General features: G+C 31.2%; 1 protein-coding gene and 2 long non-coding RNA genes across 3 annotated transcripts; 2 read left to right on the top strand and 1 right to left on the bottom strand.

Moving 5' to 3' along the window:
- Positions 1 to 6,084: 6,084 nt before the first annotated feature.
- LOC117134185 lies at positions 6,085 to 6,910 on the bottom strand. The gene is made up of 2 exons (XR_004458366.1): positions 6,670 to 6,910; positions 6,085 to 6,434 (listed from the first exon to the last, which is right to left on the bottom strand). It is a non-coding gene; the product is annotated as an uncharacterized LOC117134185 (long non-coding RNA).
- Positions 6,911 to 8,834: 1,924 nt separating this feature from the next.
- LOC103867931 lies at positions 8,835 to 11,806 on the top strand. Its single transcript, XR_004458367.1, has 2 exons — positions 8,835 to 8,966; positions 9,323 to 11,806. It is a non-coding gene; the product is annotated as an uncharacterized LOC103867931 (long non-coding RNA).
- Positions 11,807 to 15,916: 4,110 nt separating this feature from the next.
- On the top strand, positions 15,917 to 21,741 carry LOC103867932 (DExH-box ATP-dependent RNA helicase DExH6). Its single transcript, XM_009146025.3, has 12 exons — positions 15,917 to 16,358; positions 16,453 to 16,543; positions 16,635 to 16,950; positions 17,040 to 17,114; positions 17,216 to 17,260; positions 17,523 to 17,616; positions 17,704 to 17,762; positions 17,859 to 17,984; positions 18,238 to 18,290; positions 18,529 to 18,562; positions 18,763 to 18,852; positions 18,933 to 21,741. The coding sequence occupies exons 1-12, from the start codon at positions 16,244 to 16,246 to the stop codon at positions 21,585 to 21,587; spliced, it is 3,753 nt and encodes a 1,250-aa protein (XP_009144273.2). The 5' UTR covers positions 15,917 to 16,243; the 3' UTR covers positions 21,588 to 21,741.
- Positions 21,742 to 21,785: the final 44 nt, after the last annotated feature.

Below are 21,785 nucleotides of genomic sequence, written 5' to 3' on the forward strand. Positions count from 1 at the left end.
AACCCCTCAACTAAGTTTGTTTTGGGTAAAAAACCTCAAACTAAGTATTTAACGAAAAACTCCATAAACTAACTTTATTTAATGAATTAAACTCTAAAAGGTCATAATTACTATTACTACCAGTAAATCTTTAGTTTAGGAGTTTCTACACTAAGTAAACATAGTTGAAAAATTTTATCTTTAAAAATAAAAAAAAATTCAAAATATTGTAATAGGAGGATAAATTTTCAAAATACATTTTATAAATTAATGTATAAGCTTCTATAAATTACTTAGAACCTCTTATAATAATTTAAAAGTCTGATTTTTATTAATGTATTTATAATTTTATAAATGATTTATAAAGCATGCATTGAATTATTAGACATTAATAGTTATTATGATACTTTATATACAAATATAATTCTTTCTATACGAATATAAAATCATTATATCAATTCAAATAAACACTTTTGTATATTATTTTATGTAATTTATAAATATATAAAAAAATTGATCGCATCATTACTTTTTCATAGTTTCAGCAATTAGTTACCATAAATAATTATTTCTAATATTATGTAGATTATTTAGAAAGTGGTAATTGAATTATCCTTTCCTTTTAGATATAATTATAATAAATAAAATTAAAAATCATCGACCAATCAAATTATAACATTTTGAAGAGTTCATTTATGATCAACACGTAATAAAAAATCACTTATGTGACTTCTCAATCAACATATTGTAGGATTTATATATTTATAAATAATTTATAACACTATATAAATAATTTTAAAATTCTGATGAATTTATTCTGTAAACAACGATAAATAATTTAAAAATCATATTAGTAAACATGTTTGGATTTTGTAATATTTAAAATATTTATTATATAATTATATTTGAATACAATTCATCAAGTAGAGTATAAAACTATTATAATTATCTTATATAAAAATTCGTTCATTATATTTTATTGTTTATAAATATTAAAAGTAATAAATATAACATTATTAACCTTTCTATAATTTCGAGAATTAGTTGCCATAAATTGTTATTTGTAATACTCTTTAGATTATATGGCAAGTGATGTTAAATGTTTTTAGACTTACCTTAAATTTTTAGATCTAATTTAAATAAATAAAAATTAAAAACAATCGATAAATCAAATTATAACACTAATCTTAAAACATCAGAAAAATATAATTGAAAAAATATAAATATTTCACGCATAACCCCAATAAAAAAATCAGCCATGAAATATAAAAAGAGAGATTTGAATTACCTGAGATTTATTATCATTGGTTTCATTGTAACAGCAGAGATGATTTACGGTTTCATTCTCTAAACTTTGTGTCAGAAAAGAGGTAATTCTAACAAAAATATTAAAAGATAACAAATTATATAATTGATAAGACAACATCAATGAGTTTCAAAGTTTTTAAAAAGCTTTGAGAGTACCTTTGGCTCTCAAACGTACCGAAAAGGATCACGCACAATAAATAAACTGCACTTGATTAGCATACATATCTTATATTATATTCTTGATAAGTGATTTAACTTTATAAATAAAAATTACATTTTTCGAACGGGATGATCAGTTCCTGGATAAACAGAGTCGTCTCTTTTTGTTAGTTGAATCACTGCTGATGCAAAAATATAGATAGAGATACAACATGGAGAGAAAGATAACAAAAATTAATGGAGAAGAAGAATCCCCCATAAAATTACCAGTAATGGTGTTCCCGTCTATGAGTTACTTATTGATTATCATACACCTGCGCAAGATCACAAAAATAGAATTTAAATTAAAACGATCAAAAACATATGAAAACTTAAAAGATAGATGCGTGAAACTAATGTGGGTGGTGCGATATTTATATAGTAAATTAGTTTAAGTTTCTAAATGAACTAGTTTTCAAGAGAAGCAATGAAATATAATATTCTCTAATAAATTTTAATTCAGCTATGAGATAAAATATCTTCTAATAAATTTTTAAAAATATTATGGTTATAATATATACATAATTTTGATAACTCAAATCTTGTTATATATATATATATATATATATTTAAATATTAAATGCATGATATTAGGAAAGAAAATATCTCGTCAGTTGATTGAAACTGGTTTTTGATAAAACAAATCCCACTATAAGGATTTAAATAATAGAAAATAAGAAAAGAATAAGGAATTTTAACGTTAAAACCCCCCAACTAAGTTTGTTTTGGGCAAAAACCCCCAAACTAAGTATTTAACGAAAAATCCCCTAAACTAACTTTATTTAATGAATTAAAAGTATTATAATTATCTTATATACAAATTTGTTCATTATATTTTATAGTTTATAAATATTAAAAGTAATAAAATATAACATTATTAATCTTTCTATAATTTCAAGATTTAGTTGCCATAAATTGTTATTTGTAATATTCTTTAGATTATATGGCAAGTGATGTTAAATGTTTTTTGACTTACCTTAAATTTTTAGATCTAATTTAAATAAATAAAAATTAAAAACAATCGACCAATCAAATTATAACAATTTTTTGAAACTTCACCTTTGAGCGACACATCATCAGAAATCACTAAAGTGACTTCTCTTTTAATGTATAGAGGGATTTAAAACAAGGTAAGTCATTAAAAATGAATTAACAATTTAGAAAGATTTAAAATTCGAATTAATGTGATACTAACTTGCGCAGGATAATAGTTCACTTTTCCCTAGAACTTTTGTTTTTTTTTTTACTTGAAAAAATCAAATAATCAACAAATAAGACTTTATTACATGCCCTCATTCGAATAATCAAGATTTTTTTTCAGATTTTTGTACCGTATAAAATGGTTAAATCCCATCTTGGAGATCTACATTCTACACGTGATAGAAAATTGAATTGTATAGAAACGATAATTATGTAAGTACAGAAATATTCATAAACATTATATTTTAGTACACAAATGGAGGATACACTAAAATTAAAAATTGGATGATTTTTCTTTGATAAAAATCCATTCAAATAAAAATGTAAAACGATGCACTAAGAATTCTACCTAGCGAATTTTACCAAATATAATGACATGTTAATTAATATGTTTTGATCAAAATTTCTTATATACTTGAAACATACATGATGAGAAATACAAAGAAAAAAAAATAGCTTTTAAAAATAGTTAAAGTGTCTTTCTATAATAAAAGTGGTTTTTGAAATATGTGTATTTAAAATTTAGTTTTTAAAATAGTTAAAAAAAACTACTACCAAGAGAGACAATAGCGGTTATAGTACAGGAGGTCAATGCTTATACATACTTCCATTAAATTATTTAACTTATAGAGATATATTATGTCAGATCGAGAATAAACCCAAATATTGATAATAGTGTATGCTAAATAAATTAATTCAATAAAAATAATATCTTAAGTTAAGCTTCAAATTTATGTAACTTTTTTGATGGTTACGGAGAAGATTACATTGAAGAGATAGTGATCAAATTCAGTTACTTTAATTAACTCCATGTGTTGACAAGCCAGTGGATTGTCATTTGGCTGATCAAATTCAGACAATTGACAAGCCAGTTTTACAGACAATTGAATAATTAACTCCATGTGTTGGTGATATAGTAACGTGTTGCAGGGTGTGTTAGGTACACGGATTCTGAGGTAATAGGTGAAGAACCGATCAACATTTAATTGAAGGTTTTATCTTTTGAAATATTATATGATAGTTAAATCCAATTTTGTCACTTGAACACAAAACTATTAATGCAAAACACATGTATTATCAATAAAGCGATATAACTGCATGCAAGATACTTTTGTAATACATATATTTTTTAGAAAGTAATTGTAAACAAGTTTTTAAATGTATTTTGACATAAAATATGACTTTTTTTTTATAAAATGAGTTTCCGTACGATATCGCACGGGTTTCTTACCTAGTTGTAATAAGGTAAGTCATTACAAACGAATTAAAAAATTTAGAAACATTAAGGTAAATTGCCATTTAAAATTTTAATAAATGTGATAATAACTTGGACAAGAAATGTTTAAAATAAATAAGGTAACTTACATTTAAACTATTCATAAGTTACTTTGCAACTTGCGCAAGAAAAAAAAATTATTCATAAGTTACTTTGCAAAATAAATAAGGTAACTTACATTTAAACTATTCATAAGTTATTTTAAAATTTTGATAAATTTATTCTTTAAAAAACGATAAATAATTTAAAAATAATATTAATAAACATGTTTGGATTTTGTTATATTTAAAATAGTTATTATATAATTATATTCGAATACAATTCATCAAGTAGAGTAAAAAACTATTATAATTATCTTATATAAAATTTCGTTCATTATATTTTATAGTTAATAAATATTGAAAGTGATAAATAAAACATTATTAATCTTTCTATAATTTCGAGAATTAGTTTCCATAAATTGTTATTTGTAATATTCTTTAGATTATATGGCAAGTGGTGTTAAGTGATTTTAGACTTACCTTGAATTTTTAGATCTAAATTATATAAATAAAAATTAAGAACAATCGACCAATCAAATTATAACAATTAAATTGAAACTTCACCTATGAGCGACACGTCACCAGAAATCACTAAAGTGATTTCTCTTTTAATATATAGGGGGATTTATACATATTTATTAGGGCTTATTTGTGAACTAGTCATATTTGGAGAAGAAATTAAGTAAATGTCATTGATTTTGATATAATGCAGAAACTAACATTTAGCACATCTTTGATCCGGTAGAGGTTATTGTGGTTGACGTCGATATATTAATAGCACATCACATAAAAAAGCAACGTCACAACATTATTTACCGCATGCTTAGTTATTATGGATAGTAAAATGAATAGATAACATAGAAAGTTTTTTAATAAAAAAAGTATATTCCATATCACTAAAATAGTATATAATTGTAATCACATTCACGACCACTAAATATTAAACGCTATTCTAATTTTTAAATGCCAAGTCCCAAAAAATCCATAATCCAATGTTAACCTCAATATTTCATAAACTAATCCAAATTTTGAAATTTCAGTAAGATGCATTACTATTCTACATCAGACATATGGAATAGAAAAGGTTAAAATGTAATTGTAATCTAAAGATCATTTTAACATATTTCTCAAATGTTGATATGGTTATGCCTTCATGGAAGGTGGTAATACTTGCCCTAATGTCAACCCCAATCATACATAAACTAAACCCTATCAACTAATCACTAAACCCTACATGACAATATAAACCATAATTCAATGTCAACCTCAATCTTCCATAAACTAAACTCTAGCCACTAATCACTAAACACTACATAGATAAGACATAGGCTTTTCACTTAATTACCACAACCACTAAATAATATACCGAAACTCCTACTTAGTAAATCTAAACCCTAGTCAGGAACCTATAAACCAAAATACAATCTATAAATTGTTTTCTGATATTAAATCTATGAATTATTTGGTTTGAAAGGTTGCATATGGGTTATATCATACAATCTAAGTACTATGATAAACCTTACTGGGAAAACCTACATATTAAAGCCGCTCACACCCGCAACTTACTATACCTAAAACCCTAAAAATAAATCGATTTATAACAATGATACAACAAGAAAATATAAACCCTCTTATATCCTCGTAGCAAATCATATGTTGTTACTGGTAAACCATAAACCCAAATATAATGGAACAAAATAAATAGCACAGTACATATCGTTGAAATTATGAAATGTCTATGATTACATAAAAGAAGTTGATGCTGACCTCAACTATATCCCCTCACCTTCAAAATACTAAACCCTAAACTTTAATCACTAAACTCTAACCCAAATATAAACCAGAAACCCAAATAGAATGAAACAAAATAAATAACATAGTACATATTGGTGAAACTATGAAATGTCTAACCATACCCCTTCACCTTTTAAATACTAACCCCTAATTCAATTCAGTAAACCCTAGCCCAAATATAAACCCTAAATCTAAATATCAAAATCTACAAAATACATAATATTACGTAATATTAAATTATATTATGTAAATATTAAACTATACAATATAGATCATAGTACGATTTTTACAGGCTTAAAAACATGTAACAATAATTAAAACTTAAGAAAATTACAAACTATATTTCTAAACAAAATAGATCACTTTTTAGTAATCGTCAGATGGAATGAAACATGATAAAATAGTATAGCAATATAACATAAGTCTCAAATTAGAAAATAGTATTACAGAGAATGTATGGGACCCCATCGCAATAATTCCTCGTAATGTTTCTACAATTCCAAATGGTCGTCCTCTAGTCAGTCTTGGACAGTTCAATTCAACAGAGGTTGAAATAGTTATTTACCCTTTTCCAGCCAGCTAGTGCAAATCCAGTTTTGAACAATCAACTTGGCATCCCTAAATTGTCCATTAAAAATCTGAGACACCGAAAAAAGGTAAATGTGTTAACATGACTATCTATATACATCAATTAACTTTTACAAAGCTATTCCATTTACCAACTCACTCAGATGGAATGACTTAGAAATAGAATAGAAGAAACCATACTATGCAAAGAGAAAACCCCTAACTTGCGGTTACTATATGTTAATAAACAGATTCTGACATGCAATTTCAGATTCATGAAATCGAATCGAGCAAATCGAAACGTACAGTAGGAATGCAAATCGGCGAAAATCGACGCAAATGCCGACGGGCCTGTTACTTTCTTGTCTCTTCTGTAGATTTTGAAAGCGTTGAGCCGGAAACTCAGACAACAGCATCCTCTTCGCAAACGCCTTCTTAGTCAAACTAGCGCCGTGATTAAAGTCGGGGAAAACACAGTACGGAGAGAATCTGGGGTGGAACTACTCAATTTCTCTGATTGTTACCAATAAAAAGTTATTGTGGAAAAGGTGTGACTCTTAAAAAGACACAATTTATTTTTGCAGAATAATAATTATTAATTTAATATTATAACTAGTAGGTTTTCCCGGTTTCGAACAGGGACAATATGGCTATATTATATCAAAAGCAAGAGAAACAGTGAAAAGTTAAGGCATTTAGTTATAGGGTGAATTATAATATTTTTTGATAGCCATACAGTGCAATTTCTCTATTTATTATTTATTTAGCTAGGCTATTTTTAACCAACACTCATATATTTGTAGAAACAAAATATGCCGCATATACAGGATATGATCTCATTTTAGATCCAAAGTTATATATGGTCTTTAATCTATATTTGAATTATTATTTTTTAATCTATAATAGAATTTGATACAGCACAATTGTCCTGCGTGTTGAGAGTACTACATCTTAGTAAAAAGCTCATAAAGGGGAGGAGTGTTATACTATCTCTCTAAAGTCTTTTCGAATCCGTTGCTTAACTCTGGTTATGTATATAATGAATCCGCTGAGAAAATGGAACGAACGATGGGTGATATTTGATCCAACAACAGGAAAAATGGAGTACAAGTGAGTAGTATCAATTACATTTGTATTATCTCTCGTGTACTTCCATGATTCATGACAAAACGAAACAAACCAACTATATCAAGGGAACAATTTTGTTTGACAAACACAATCACTATTTCTCATGTTTGTACTAGTGTCTTTGTAAGACCATGCACGATGCTTTCAACACCCATTTCATTTTTAACACCCAATTTTTTTTTTAACATTCCATATCATCTTCTTTTTCATCCACCTAATTTATTCAACATCCTTTTCATTTTTAACCTTTACACTGGTTTGTTTATAAATATTCAACACTATACCCCACCATTTTTAATTCATATTTTTATCTTTATAATATAATCACTATATATTAATAATATTTTTGATTCTAATTAACTTAAAAACTAAAATAATGTAACTTTTAATAAGAAAAAATTTGAATTTTAAAAAGGTTATTATTAGGATTTATTTAACAAAAAAGGTTTAAAACACTAAACTAGTTAATTAGAGGAAAAAATAACGTTTTTTTGTGTGTCCAAATGAAATATATAAGAGTAGTCTCTATTTATAGATTGTAAAAAGTTATGAATTTTGATATAATTTTATTATTTAAAAATAAAAATATTATATAATAAATGAGTTTTAGTTATTGGGTAAAAATTAAAAATAAAGTAAATGTACACAACATTTCTATCTAATCAATTTAAGCCAAGTGGCAAAACTGGTCCACGTAAAATTTTATCAACATGTTAAATTTTCCAACGAATGTTGAATCCATAGAGATAGACACAATATTTCAACACTCTCATTGCAGGGTATTCAACAGTTGAAACTTATTTTCAATACCTCCACTGTGGGTGGTCTAACTTTTATCAAAACTCTTAAAATCATATAAAATCTTAACATTTTTACCAAAAAAAAAAAAAACAAACACAATCACTATTTCTCATGACAAAAGTAATCAACTATAAAGTGTGTGGGTTTGGCTGCATATCCATGATGTAAAATATATCGACCCACATCCATCTGAAATCATCCGCTTCGCATAAACAATTTGAAAAAAATACCCATATCAGCCCCACGGCGGTCAAACGGTGTTGACCCACTAAACTAAATTCCCAATTCTACAATAGTCCAGACTGTCCACTAAGGGGATTCTTTTATCTCCAATGGCTAGTTTAAGACGTTGACAAAAATCCGAAGACTTAGTATGGCTTGCCGTTTATGGAGTTTCAAATTTGAATTGACTTACTATGAGTCCAACCACCAACCATGACTTTCCTTATTCTGATAATTTCCATCCACTTCAATACTTATCCTATCATCCTCGTTCTCTGTAAATAGCAGGCATTCAGTGTAACATTTTTCATTCATTACTTCTTTTTTTTTATCAAGATTGTTATAACATAAGCAGTTGAATAAAATGGCTTCCAAGGCTTTGTTTCTGTTGGGTTTCTTTACTCTTTTCCTCCTTGTCTCAGAAGTAGTCGGAGCATCTGAAAGCCAGTCGGGTACGTAAAATATACAATCAAACTGTACAGTGTTTTATCAACCAAAATGTTTGCAAGACTAACTGCACCCTAAGTATGTAACATTTAATTACTAGTTTTATCTAACTCTTAGACGATCTCTAAGTCCAAAAAAAAAGTGGGTTTGTACGGTGGTCAAATTTTCGGGACTTACTAAAAGTGAAACCACACTTAGTTACGTATTAATTATCATATAAATCAAGACGTAGTTTATATAAAAAACAAGAGTTCCGAATAATTTTAAAAGGTAAGAGAAACTAATTTTGAACTCCGGCAGAGTAAATACACATTTCCCCATGCTAAACAATATTTTTGAAATAACATGTTGTTTTGGACAGGCACTGTTAAATTGGGGAGTGAGGAAACAATCCAAAGTGGTGATGGTGGCCGTGGAGGCTACAACGGAGAACGAAATGGGGTAGACAAGGAAGGACCAATTAATGTGGGATACAACAGAAAGGGACAATGGGGATACAGATACTCGGGTTGCCACCACGGCTGCTGCTTACAAATTATTGGCTGCTATAAATGCTGTCCGTAAGTCGGAAAGCTGTTTAGATTCAGTCTGGTCACTAAAACTATATAATGCATAATGGTCTGTTGAGTTGTAACCTTTTCTACTTGAACAATAAAATGTTAGAGATTCTAATGCGGAAGCGGGTTAAACCGAAGACATACCTTTAGCCCGGTTTAGCGGTGAACACTACTTGATACAATCTGGCAAGTCGGGGATGAAATCCCAGATGGAAATCAACCACTTGTCACCGTTCAAGTGCATTTCTAGTTGATTCTTATAGCTTTCTCTTTCTAAAACGTTTCTCTCTCTCTCTAATATTATCTTGTTATTACTTCTATATCGACCTCTTCTCTTTGCAATGCATGTGTCTTATTTATAGACAATCAAAGGATATATATGTGAAGAGTCACATATCTTCAAGGAAGAGACACATATCTTCAATGAACAAACACATACATTCATGAAGAGTTGCATAGGTTCATTTATGGAGTTTAACCAACAACTACCAGTTAACTAAACCGGTTCGGTATGCTGCCTAATCATGGGCGCAAACCAACCATAAACCAATATCTCCCACTCGCACATGATGGCGAGCATGTCAATTACTAGAGAAGTCTTAGAGATCAAACTTGAGAATCCTAACTCAGAAATCATACGGCAAATGAACCTTGCGAACCTTGCGAGTACACCTGCACTTGGGATCAAACTTGGGAACATAATGGTCTGTAGAGTTGTAACCTTTTCTACTTGAATAATAAAATCATTTCTAGTTAAAAAAAAAAAATCATTTCTAGTTTTATGATTTTTTCTTGCGGTATTGGATACGAAAACAAAAACAATTATGACACATGTTCAGACGGCTGTACCGTCAGATTAATATTCCCCTCAAGAAATAAAGAGAACTTCAAGAATCGGTTAATTAAGTGACATAGACGCTGGTTATCTTGCACATAGAATATAGACATCCATTGGCAATTGAGTTATGGAGTGACATCTTACAGGAAGCTCTATACGTCTACCTTCATTGTGTTTCTGCCAGGTTTGTTTTATAGAGCCACTTAATCTTCAAAGATGAAGAATTACAGAAAATCATGTTTATGGGTTTTGATACTATTGATGGGTTTTAAAGTTACATTGGTCTGAATGTTTTAGGGGAAATCTTGTTGGAGTATTCAAGGGGATATATGGAACTAGGGGAACTAATCATTGAGATTTTATTATAAGCTTTAGGGTTGAATCCTAACCATCTGAAAGAAATGGAATGCGCAAAGGGTTCATCGATGCTCTCTCGTTACTTCCCGCCTTGTCCTGAGCCTGATCTAACTTATGGCACAAGTCCCCATTCAGACAGATCTTTTCTCACTATTCTTCTCCAAGATCACATTGGTGGCCTTCAAGTTCATCAGAATGGTTAATGGGTGGAAGTTCCTCCGGTTCCTGGAGCTCTTCTTGTCAACCTCGGAGATATTTTACAGGTAATATAAGTTTATTATAGATAGTCATTAATCCGTATTGATCAGGCGAAGCAACGAGTGACCGAAAGTGCTTGGAAACAAGGGAGAGCTTTGGATAGTCGAATCTTGATGAACGCGCTAAGATATCAATGATGACATCTTCAGGAAGTGAGGGAATCAGAGACGGTGCTTTTTAGGATTTCTCATCCTCTGCCTTTATTTTTGAAACCATGTTAAAGATCGACAATCACACAGAGAACAAAAACAAAAAGATAAAGCTCAAATCAGCAATCACCGCCGTGCAAGAGAGAAAAGCAACCTAGGGGCTAGGGTTCGTTGATGTGAGGCTTTCCAATAAGAAAACAATCTTATATAATATAACCCTTTTTAATAATGTAAATTTTGTATTTACTTTTGTAAAAAAAAGTAAATTTTGTATTTGTATTCACTAAAATACTAGGTGATTTTTCCATACTCATGCACCGATATAAATATTTATAAAATAAATACTATAATAATTGATTATTATTTATTTTTAATTTTAAATTAATTTATAATTTTTATGTATAATTTATATTAATAATATTATATTACTTTAATTAGACATATGATTTTAGATATGTTATATCTAGTCGATTTTGTTATTTTTATAGTCGCTTTTGTTATCATTTGGATATATTAGATTGCATCTATTTCTCTGAATTCAACTATAATATTTATTTTATTTTAAATATATTAAAATTATTATTAATTTTCTTATTTGCATTTACTTTGGTTGTTCTCTTAGATATATAAATATATTTGAGGAAGATTATTTATAACTTAAGATATATTATGCTTAAAATGAAATATAAAATAAACTTAAGTGTCTGATTCTAAATTACGTAAATTAATATAACGATAATATTCTACCGCTTCATGCATATATATAAACTTTACAAAAGAACTAAATTATAACAGTTGGTTAATATTTTATTTTCAGTTGTTAATATTTTTTGAGTCATCCTATAGTTAACATATATTTTTTCAAATTCAAACTGAAGTATAATTATTTTTTATTATAATTAAGTAAAATGAAATTAATTTTATTTATCATTTAAATATGCATGTAGTTTCATAATATTTATCAAATTATATGTTGATTTTTTTAAAACAAAAATCAGAAAATAAAGTGATGATCAATATGAAGTTACATACATAAGTAACTAATACATTTTTAGAAGCTCATGAAAACATATCAATATTTACAATAATTAAAATATTTTATAAATTTTAAATAATTTTATGCCTTAGATTTATTAAATGGTAAACTGAAATTTATTTTAAATAATCTTAAAATGAGGTTCAAATTTGCTTTGGTATTTTAATTATAGTCATATTAAGTTCCACAAACATAAAAACATAAAATTTAAAAGCAAATTTAACATTATGAAAACAAATAATTTTAATAATGATAAAATATAATATATCTACCTCATTAAAGTATATAGTGGTATGTTATTTTAAAATATTTTGTAATTATTTGATCAAAAGATATTTGTTGTTAATTCTTTTTATTTTTTAATATCTCTTAAAATAAGCAGTTTAAAAAAATTGTGTGATTGTGTTTTAAATATAATATTATATAAGGAAAATATAATTAATAGATTTATACTACTGTAATTGAATATATTATAGTCAACTAAATATTTAAAAAGTAAATAAAACATTTCAATAATATTAATTATAAACTATTTTTTATCAATTAAACATATATCAATTTATGTTACTTAACTATTTTATGTAATCATTTAATAAAATAGATAGATATATAAAAATTATTTCTATTACTTTGAAAATATATATTTTTGTATTGTTTAAATTGTGTTTTAAAATAAATATTTTATTTTATGATGTTTTAAAATTATGTTTTAAAAGATTATGAGTGTGAATCTTGTTTTATGAAATCACATTATATGCAAAAATATATTTTCATCTAAGAAAATATAGATATAAAGAAATATTTTATTACTTCAAAATTATATATATTATGTTATTTAAAATGGAATATTTCTATTTTGTGAACTTTTCTTTTAATGAAATAATATTATATATACATATATTTTCTTTTTTAAATTTATTTTTAAACTTTATAAATGTTTCCTTTTTATTATATACTAGGTTAAGATTCGCGCCTTGCGTGGAATAAATATTATATATAAATTATTTATAAGTATTATATATTTTTTACATATTATGAAATAATAAATATATATTGAATAATTAAAAAAATTAGTAACTATTACGTATATAATTAAATTGGTAAAAATACTTAAAATAAATTTTATGTATCCAGACAAACACTTTTTTCTATTTTATATGTTATAAAATTAAGTTTAAATGATATTAATATAGATACATAGTACATTTTTAATATTGACATCTATTAAAAAATATTTTATACTCATATTATTTTTGATCATTTGTATTTCTTTATAACAAAAATTTTAAATTAATGATAAAAAAAAAATTTGTGGGATGTTTAATAGTTTTAGTAATTTATAATTTTAAAAACATTCAATGCAAAGTTTAAAATCTAAATATTAAGTTGTCAATAATTGTTCAAAATGTTTATCAAAAAATTTCAAAGCAAATTCGAAATTAAAATACTTATGTATTTTATATGGTATATAATTTATTTTTAAAAAATATTATTATGCATATATATAATATTTATAAAATGAGACTTCATACTTATGTAATTTCGTAATCATTTGTATCTTGTTATAACATAAATTTTAAACCATAGATCACAAAAATTTCAATGTGAGATTCTTAACAACTTGTCATTTATATTCGTTTTTTTAAAATTCAAAATGTAACATATACGAGAAAAAATCTAAATTTTTATTATATAGTTAATGTGGTTGTTTAATTTATTTTAAAATGAATTAAAAATGATAGAGAATAGACTGATTTTTATCAAATCTTTATTATTCAAAATCATTAATTGCTATATATACTTTAGCCACATTAGGTAATTCCGTGATTTTTATTTAAGGAAACAATGAAGAACATTTATGATTAATTTATGGTTAGTTTAATAAAAAGTTTATTATATATTTATATGGACCAACATATTTTCTAAGGATTCTAAGAATGATTGTGGTGATGACATGTGGCTACAAAAATATGTTGTAATGCTTCTCTTTTAATATATAGGGGATGATATTTGGAAAATTTGAAAAAGGAAACTATATAAAAATTTCAATAATAAATGTAATATTTTAATTCATTAAGGGTATCAGTGTAATCAACCATCGTGAGAGTTAACATGAGCGCGACACATAAGAAACTGACTTCTCAAATAATATTATAGAGATTAGATGACTACTTAATTTTGGTGTGATTGGAAAGTGTTTACAGAACTGTTGACAATGTCTCCTCAAATGACAATATGCAAGGGGTTTTAAAGACACAACTTCGCAAAGATTTGGTGTGTAATGGTGTGCATCACACATTTTGAATCTTATTGTTCAAGATGGCTTGGCTGTTATCAGTGATGCCTTAGAGAAAATCAGAGAAAGCGTGAAGTTTGTAAAGTCTTCAGAGTCGAGAGAGCAAATGTTTCAAACATGTGTTGAAACTGTTGGGAGCAAGAAAGAAGTTGGTCTTGTTTTGGATGTGGCAACGAGGTGGAATTCTACCTTTCGGATGTTATCTAGAGTTCCGTTTAGAGAAGCATTGCGTAATCTCTCTGAAGTAGATCCGAGTTACAAGTGCTTTCCATCAGATTTGGAGTGGTCTAGAGGAGCACTCATCTGTGACTTTTTGTCTCTATTTGCTGAGCTGATGAGATGACAAATCTGATATTTGGCTCATCATATCCAACTGCGAACTTATACTTTATGCAAGTCTGGAAAATAGAATGCTGGCTGAGAGCGCATGAGACTTCAGATGATGAGACAATTTGTCAAATGGTGGAAACAATGAAGCTGAAGTTTGACAAGTACTGGAAATAATACAGGGACATTCTTCTATTACTGCGGTGTTGGATCCAAAGTTAAAGTTTGCTGCCATGGAATATTGTTATGACACCTTAGATCCATTAACAAGCAAGGCGAAAATCGATCATATCCGAAAGAAGATAAAAAAATTGTATGGAGTTTATAAGAAGAATTCTAAGAGCACTACTGCTAGAACTTCAGAAACCACATTGGTGAACAATTTACCAGCTGGATATGGGGTAAGTAGTTGGTGTGTTCTTACTGTTTTTATGTTCATAATGCAGGAGTTTTAGTATTTGGTGTGTTCTTACTGTTTTTATGTTCATAATGCAGGAGTTTTATGCAATTTTTTCTCAAAATGCGGGAACAGGAAAAAAGCTTTAGATGTGTACTTGGATGAACCGATTTTAGATATGGATGCCTTTAAGACTCTAGATGTCTTGAGATATTGGGAAAACAATGCAACACGGTTTAAACAGCTGTCCCGCATGGCGTGAGATGTTCTTTCAATTTTTATTACAACTGTGTCTTCTGAGTCGTCATTCAGTGCTGGAAGCCGTGTTTTTATCAAATATAGAAGCTGACTTCTTCCATCAAATGCTCTCATTTGTGGAAGAAATTGGCTGCATGGGTTTGAAGTGAAGAGTAAGTTTTCTGATTTTATACTGAAATGTTTATATGTCTCTTTACTCAACTGCATTGTTTATATGTCTCTTTACTTGGCTGCTGTGATTTTTATACTGATTTGCTTGCATGTTTACTTGTGGATTTGCTTGTGAAGAAAAAGAAGAAGAAGAAAAAGAAGAAGGAAGGTGAAATTGAGGAAGAAAGAAGAGAAGGATGTGAGAGTAAGCGAAGGAATGAAGCATGAAAGTTTAAGTATCTTTTGTAAAACATGAAGAGTTTAAGTTTAAGTATCTTTTGTAAAACATGGAGTTTAAGTTTAAGTTTAAGTTTAAGACTTTAAATATTTTATATATATAAAATTTAGAATCTGTATATTCTTTAAATTAAAAATTAGATTTTTTACATTAAGTAGACGTCTAAATTCCATGAATAGTCCAACTCGTTATGGTTAGCTATTTGGTTATTGTCCTATTTGGACTTCGCCCAAAAACGTCCAAGAACAAATAAGCCCAAAAAATAAGTCCATCAGGACACAGTCCAAATCCACCCAGCCCGTGGAATTGACATACCTAAGCAGAAAACTCATCGAACAATTACATAGACGCCGTACAGTTTCTTCGCCCTCTACTGCTTTTCTTTTCTCAGACAGAGAGACAGACGAAACCCTAATAAGCGATGGGGAACAAGAGGTCCACGTCTGAAAATGCAGCTGGCGAGCAACCTTCCGTCAAAGCAACTAGGATTTGGGCTTCTAAGGTCATCCAAGACTTTCGAGCCTCCGCTAACGAAGGCAAGTCTTCTCTCTCATGATTGATCAAGACAAAAGCTCTAGTTGCGAATGTTTGATTGAGATGTGTTTGCTTTTTGTCTATTGCATTGTGTAGCTTACACGTTTGAGCATAATCTTTCAAACAGCGAACGTAGAGTCATTCATCTGATGTGTCGGAAAATGGGTCTTCGATCCAAAAGTTCTGGGTGAGTGAGTGAGTTCGTTGTAGTACTCTTAACAATGTTTTGTGTCTCTGATTAAAGTTTTTATTTTTAATATTGTGGATATGCTTTGTAGGCGTGGGGATCAAAGGTGTCTTTCCATATACAAAAGGAGTCACAAGAATGGATGGAAGTCAAACAGAGAGAAGCTCAGATGTGTCTCGTTTCCGCCAGGGGCTGATGCTATTCTGCAGGACTTGTTTACTCACTATCCACCTTGTGACGGAGACGCTGCTGAAACGTCGTTTAACAAGTATGTAGGTCGTTCAGGTAAACAAGGGCGATGGAGAGATGATGACTTTTTCCGGAAGCCACAGATTAGTTGTGACGAGATTGTAGAAAAGGCGGCGTCTTTGAGTTCTAGGCTAAGGAAAGATAAAGCTCTCCAAGAGGTTAGGAATACTCAGTTCTTGAGTTCTAGGCTAAGGACATATAGCAGCAGCGACTGAAAGGAAATTGTTTTTATTGGTTTGTATTACAGATCTCTAAGCTGCGGTCAAAGCTTCCCATTGCATCATTTAGAGACGCAATTACCTCTGCTGTTGAATCCAACCAGGTTCTGTGAACTTTTATTTGATATGTTTTATTTGTTCTTTTACTTCAGAATTTGAGATATAATTTGTATGAATATGGTGATGTTCTTATTCTATATGCCAGGTTATTCTCATTTCTGGTGAAACTGGTTGCGGGAAAACTACTCAGGTGATTGTTACTCCTTGTCTCTTGTAACTAAGTAGTACAACCATCCCCTTAAATATTATAGTTAATCACCCCTTGGATGAGGGTCAAGCTGTTGACTTATTCGTCCACGGATATCTTTTGTTATAAGGCTGTGCCCAATGTGAGGCTGGGAAGTTATATTAGCCAATAGCTGCAAAAAAAAAATGTCCTTTTGATTTACCCTTAATCTTTCATTTTTGAGGTTTCTCAAGTGCCTCTGTTGTTATTTGTTAATTTTTTTTAGGTGCCTCAATATCTTTTAGACCATATGTGGTCAGCCAAAAAAGAGACTTGCAAAATTGTTTGCACCCAACCTCGTCGTATCTCTGCCATGTCAGGTTGATCTTTTGAATTTTTGGTTTCAACTACATGTATGCTGTGTGCTGTAAACATCTTTCTTAATGTTTTTCATTCCTGTCTTGAAGTTTCTGAAAGAATATCCTGTGAAAGAGGTGAAAGCATTGGAGACAACATTGGTTACAAGGTAATTAATCTTTGTAGGTTTACATTTGCGTTTGGACATCAAAAGTGGGTGCGTTTCAGGGTTGTATTGTAGTTTGACTTTGTATTGCAATTTCAGGTTAGACTGCAGAGCAAAGGTGGAAGGCGCTCATCAGTTGTTTTCTGCACCAATGGCATTCTCCTGAGGGTGCTTGTAGGCAAGGGCTCTGTTAGCTATGTTTCCGACATAACTCACATCATTGTGGTACTTGAGATCTTCTTTATTTCATCCACTATCATGTGTTCATTAAGTATGTGTTTCATATCTATATGCCGGACTTCTTCAGAAAATTAAATTGCTTGAAGATATAAAATGAAATTGTGAACTGTCTGTCACTGTGGCATGCCATCTTGTTATTGTTTTGTCATCTAAGATTCTCCGCTCTTTTTCTTGGCTCTTTATTTGATTCTTTGGCTGTCTTCATTAGTCAGTAACCTAAATGTTACTTTGTTTGTAGGATGAAATCCATGAAAGGGATTGCTACTCCGATTTCATGTTGGCAATTATAAGGTAGATTCCTAGCCTTCTCAAACTATCAAAATGTTTATCATACAAGTCAACTCAACGTGACCGAAGAAACTGATGATAAGACTATTGTTCATTTTGTTGCCCACTGCAATTCATATACCATAGTGGTGCACATGTGTTTCTGAAGCTGCAAGCCATGATAAAGATACTATTTCAATTTCTTTGAGTGGATGGCAGAAATTCAGATTAGTTTCCAATGCTTTTTTGTTTAAATTTGCAGGGACTTGCTTCCATCAAATCCTCATCTCCGTCTGGTTAGTTACGCTCTATGTCTTTCTTTTATTTTGCACTGCTATGATAAACGTATAACAAAAGAAGAAAGAAAGAACTCCGACGAAATTTTATATATGGCCTAGGAACCTGAGATAGCTGGGCATTATAGACTTGGTAAATGTCAATATGGCCTGGCTACAGTATTATTTAGCTGATTTTTGAATATTTTCTGGATCAACAGATTCTAATGAGTGCTACGCTTGATGCTGAGAGATTTTCTGGATATTTTGGAGGTTGCCCTGTTGTCCGTGTCCCTGGATTCACTTATCCAGTTAATTTCTCTTTTATCTCTTTCTCAAACCTTGTGTTTCTGTTATGCCCAAGTATAATCTCCTTTCTTTGTGTCTGCAGGTGAGAAGCTTATATCTGGAGGATGTGCTCTCTATTCTTAAATCAGGTGGAGATAATAACAATCTATGCTCTACCAACTTGAGTATACCGGTCCAGAACTTGACTGATGAAGATAAACTTGCTTTAGACGAAGCAATCATCTTGGCTTGGACAAATGATGAGTTCGATGCCCTCTTAGATCTAGTTTCTTCTCAGGGAAGTCCACAGGTCTTCAACTATCAGCACCAATCAACTGGGCTAACACCACTTATGGTCTTTGCTGGAAAGGGAAGGATCAGCGATGTCTGCATGCTCCTCTCATTTGGCGCAGACTCGATATTAAAGTCTAAAGATGGTATGACAGCGTTAGAACTGGCCGAAGCAGAGAATCAGCCAGAGGCTGCTCAAATCATCAGGGAGCATGCTGAAAATTCACAGTCTAACTCTCAGCAAGCACAACAGTTACTTGATAAGTACATGGCGACAATCAATCCGGAGCAGGTCGATGTGAGTCTTATACTCCAGCTAGTAAGGAAGATATGTGGTGATTCAGAAGATTGTGGTGGTGCTGTTCTTGTTTTTCTACCTGGTTGGGATGATATAAACAAAACAAGACAGAGACTACTTGATAGCCCTTTTTTCAAAGATAGCAGTAAATTCGACATCATATGTCTTCACTCAATGGTTCCAGCAGGGGAACAGAAGAAAGTATTTAGCCGCCCTCCACGAGGTTGCCGCAAGATTGTGCTTGCGACTAATATTGCTGAATCAGCAGTTACCATTGATGATGTGGTTTATGTGATAGATAGTGGCCGGATGAAGGAGAAGAGCTATGATCCTCACAATAACGTTTCAACTCTTCAATCTTCTTGGGTCTCCAAAGCAAATGCTAAACAGCGTGAGGGTCGAGCAGGCCGTTGCCAACCTGGCATTTGTTATCATCTCTATTCTAGACTTCGTGCAGCCTCTATGCCGGAGTTTAAAGTTCCTGAGATTAAGAGGATGCCTGTAGAAGAACTCTGCTTACAGGTTAAGATACTTGATCCAAATTGTAAAGCAAATGATTTCCTTCAGAAGTTGTTGGACCCGCCTGTTGATCAAAGCATTGCAAACGCCTTGAGCATCCTACAGAACATCGGGGCCCTGACACCTGAGGAAGAGCTGACAGAACTCGGAGAGAAGTTTGGTCATCTCCCGGTTCATCCTCTTATAAGCAAAATGCTTTTCTTCGCTGTATTAGTAAACTGTCTGGATCCAGCACTTACACTGGCGTGTGCAGCCGACTACAAGGAACCGTTTACAATGCCTATGTCGCCCGTTGAAAGACAGAAAGCTGCTGCTGCGAAACTTGAGCTCGCGTCGCTCTGTGGCGGTGACAGCGATCACCTAGCGGTTGTTGCCGCCTTTGAATGCTGGAAAAACGCTAAAGAAAAAGGTCTTTTGGCTGAGTTTTGCTCTCAGTACTTTGTCTCCCCAAGTGCTATGAAGATGTTGGATCAGATGCGTAGCCAGCTTGAGTCGGAACTTAAAAGACACGGGATTATTCCAAGCGACATCTCGAGTTGTAGCCAGAACTCCAGTGATCCGGGTATACTCCGTGCCGTCCTAGCGGTAGGATTGTATCCTATGGTTGGAAGACTGTGCCCATCTTTTGGTAAAAATAGAAGATCTATAGTAGAGACTGCGAGTGGTGCCAAAGTCCGTGTGCATTCGCTTTCCAACAACTTCAACTTGTCGTCGAGGGAGTATGATGAATCTTTAGTTGTGTTCGATGAGATCACACGTGGAGATGGAGGCATGCACATAAGAAACTGCACCGTTGCTCGCGATCTTCCTTTGTTGCTGATCTCAACAGAGATAGCTGTAGCTCCTATAGAGAGTAGTGATGTTGATGATAGTGAGGAAGAAGAAGAAGAAGAAGAAGGAGATTCTAGTAATGAAGAGAGGATCAATATAAATAAAGTAGAGAGTAGGGGTGGTGAGAAAGTGATGTCTTCGCCTGAAAATTCAGTCAAGTTGGTAGTTGATCGGTGGCTGCCTTTCAAAACCACAGCCCTTGAAGTTGCTCAAATGTACATTTTGCGTGAACGACTAACGGCGTCCATCTTGTTCAAAGTGAGACATCCACGGGAGAATTTGCCGCCTCATCTTGGAGCTTCTATGCATGCAATAGCTTGTATTCTCTCATATGATGGCCATGCGGGACTTTCATCAAAACATTCGAAGACTGAGATGTATGAAACTGGTGGAAGGGAGGAGAAACCGAACTCTTTCCTTAGCTCTCTCTTTTGGTCTCCGAGTCTGAAAGAGACTAAGCCTTCTTCTAGAAAGAGGAAAAGGAATCGACAGCATGGCTTCAACACGGCTCCAACAGAAGCTTCATCGATGCCTAGGCAGCAAAGCAATAATCAGAGAAAGCCTGAATCAGCCAACAGTTTGGTTTCGGGTAACAAGAAAGAGAACAAGCCTTCTGATCAGGTCTGTGGGAATCAACAACCAAACACAGCTCCGAGAGAAGCTGCTGTATCAATAGCTAAGAATCAAAGCAGCAAGAAAAGCAAGACAAGGTCAGGCAACAAGTCGGATTCGGGTAAGAAGAAAGGCGTGGATGTTCCAAAGATTGATCTCCATAAAATGCAACGCGAGGAAAAAACAAAGCTGAAGGGAAATTCATGAATAGCCAAGGGTTATGGTTTTGGTTTTGGGTCCCATGGAGGCAGATAAATTAATATATAAACCAATCTATGTTGGATTGTTCCTCCATTCTATTTTGGCGGCTCTTGGGCGTAGAAACTTTATGAAATATATCATGAACCGTGCTTTTAATCGCTTTCATGTTGTCACAGTTTCTGAGTGTTGGTGTTGTTGTAACTC

This window comes from Brassica rapa, chromosome A05 (assembly GCF_000309985.2).
Source record: "Brassica rapa cultivar Chiifu-401-42 chromosome A05, CAAS_Brap_v3.01, whole genome shotgun sequence".
In the NCBI taxonomy this organism is placed as follows: Eukaryota; Viridiplantae; Streptophyta; class Magnoliopsida; order Brassicales; family Brassicaceae; genus Brassica; species Brassica rapa.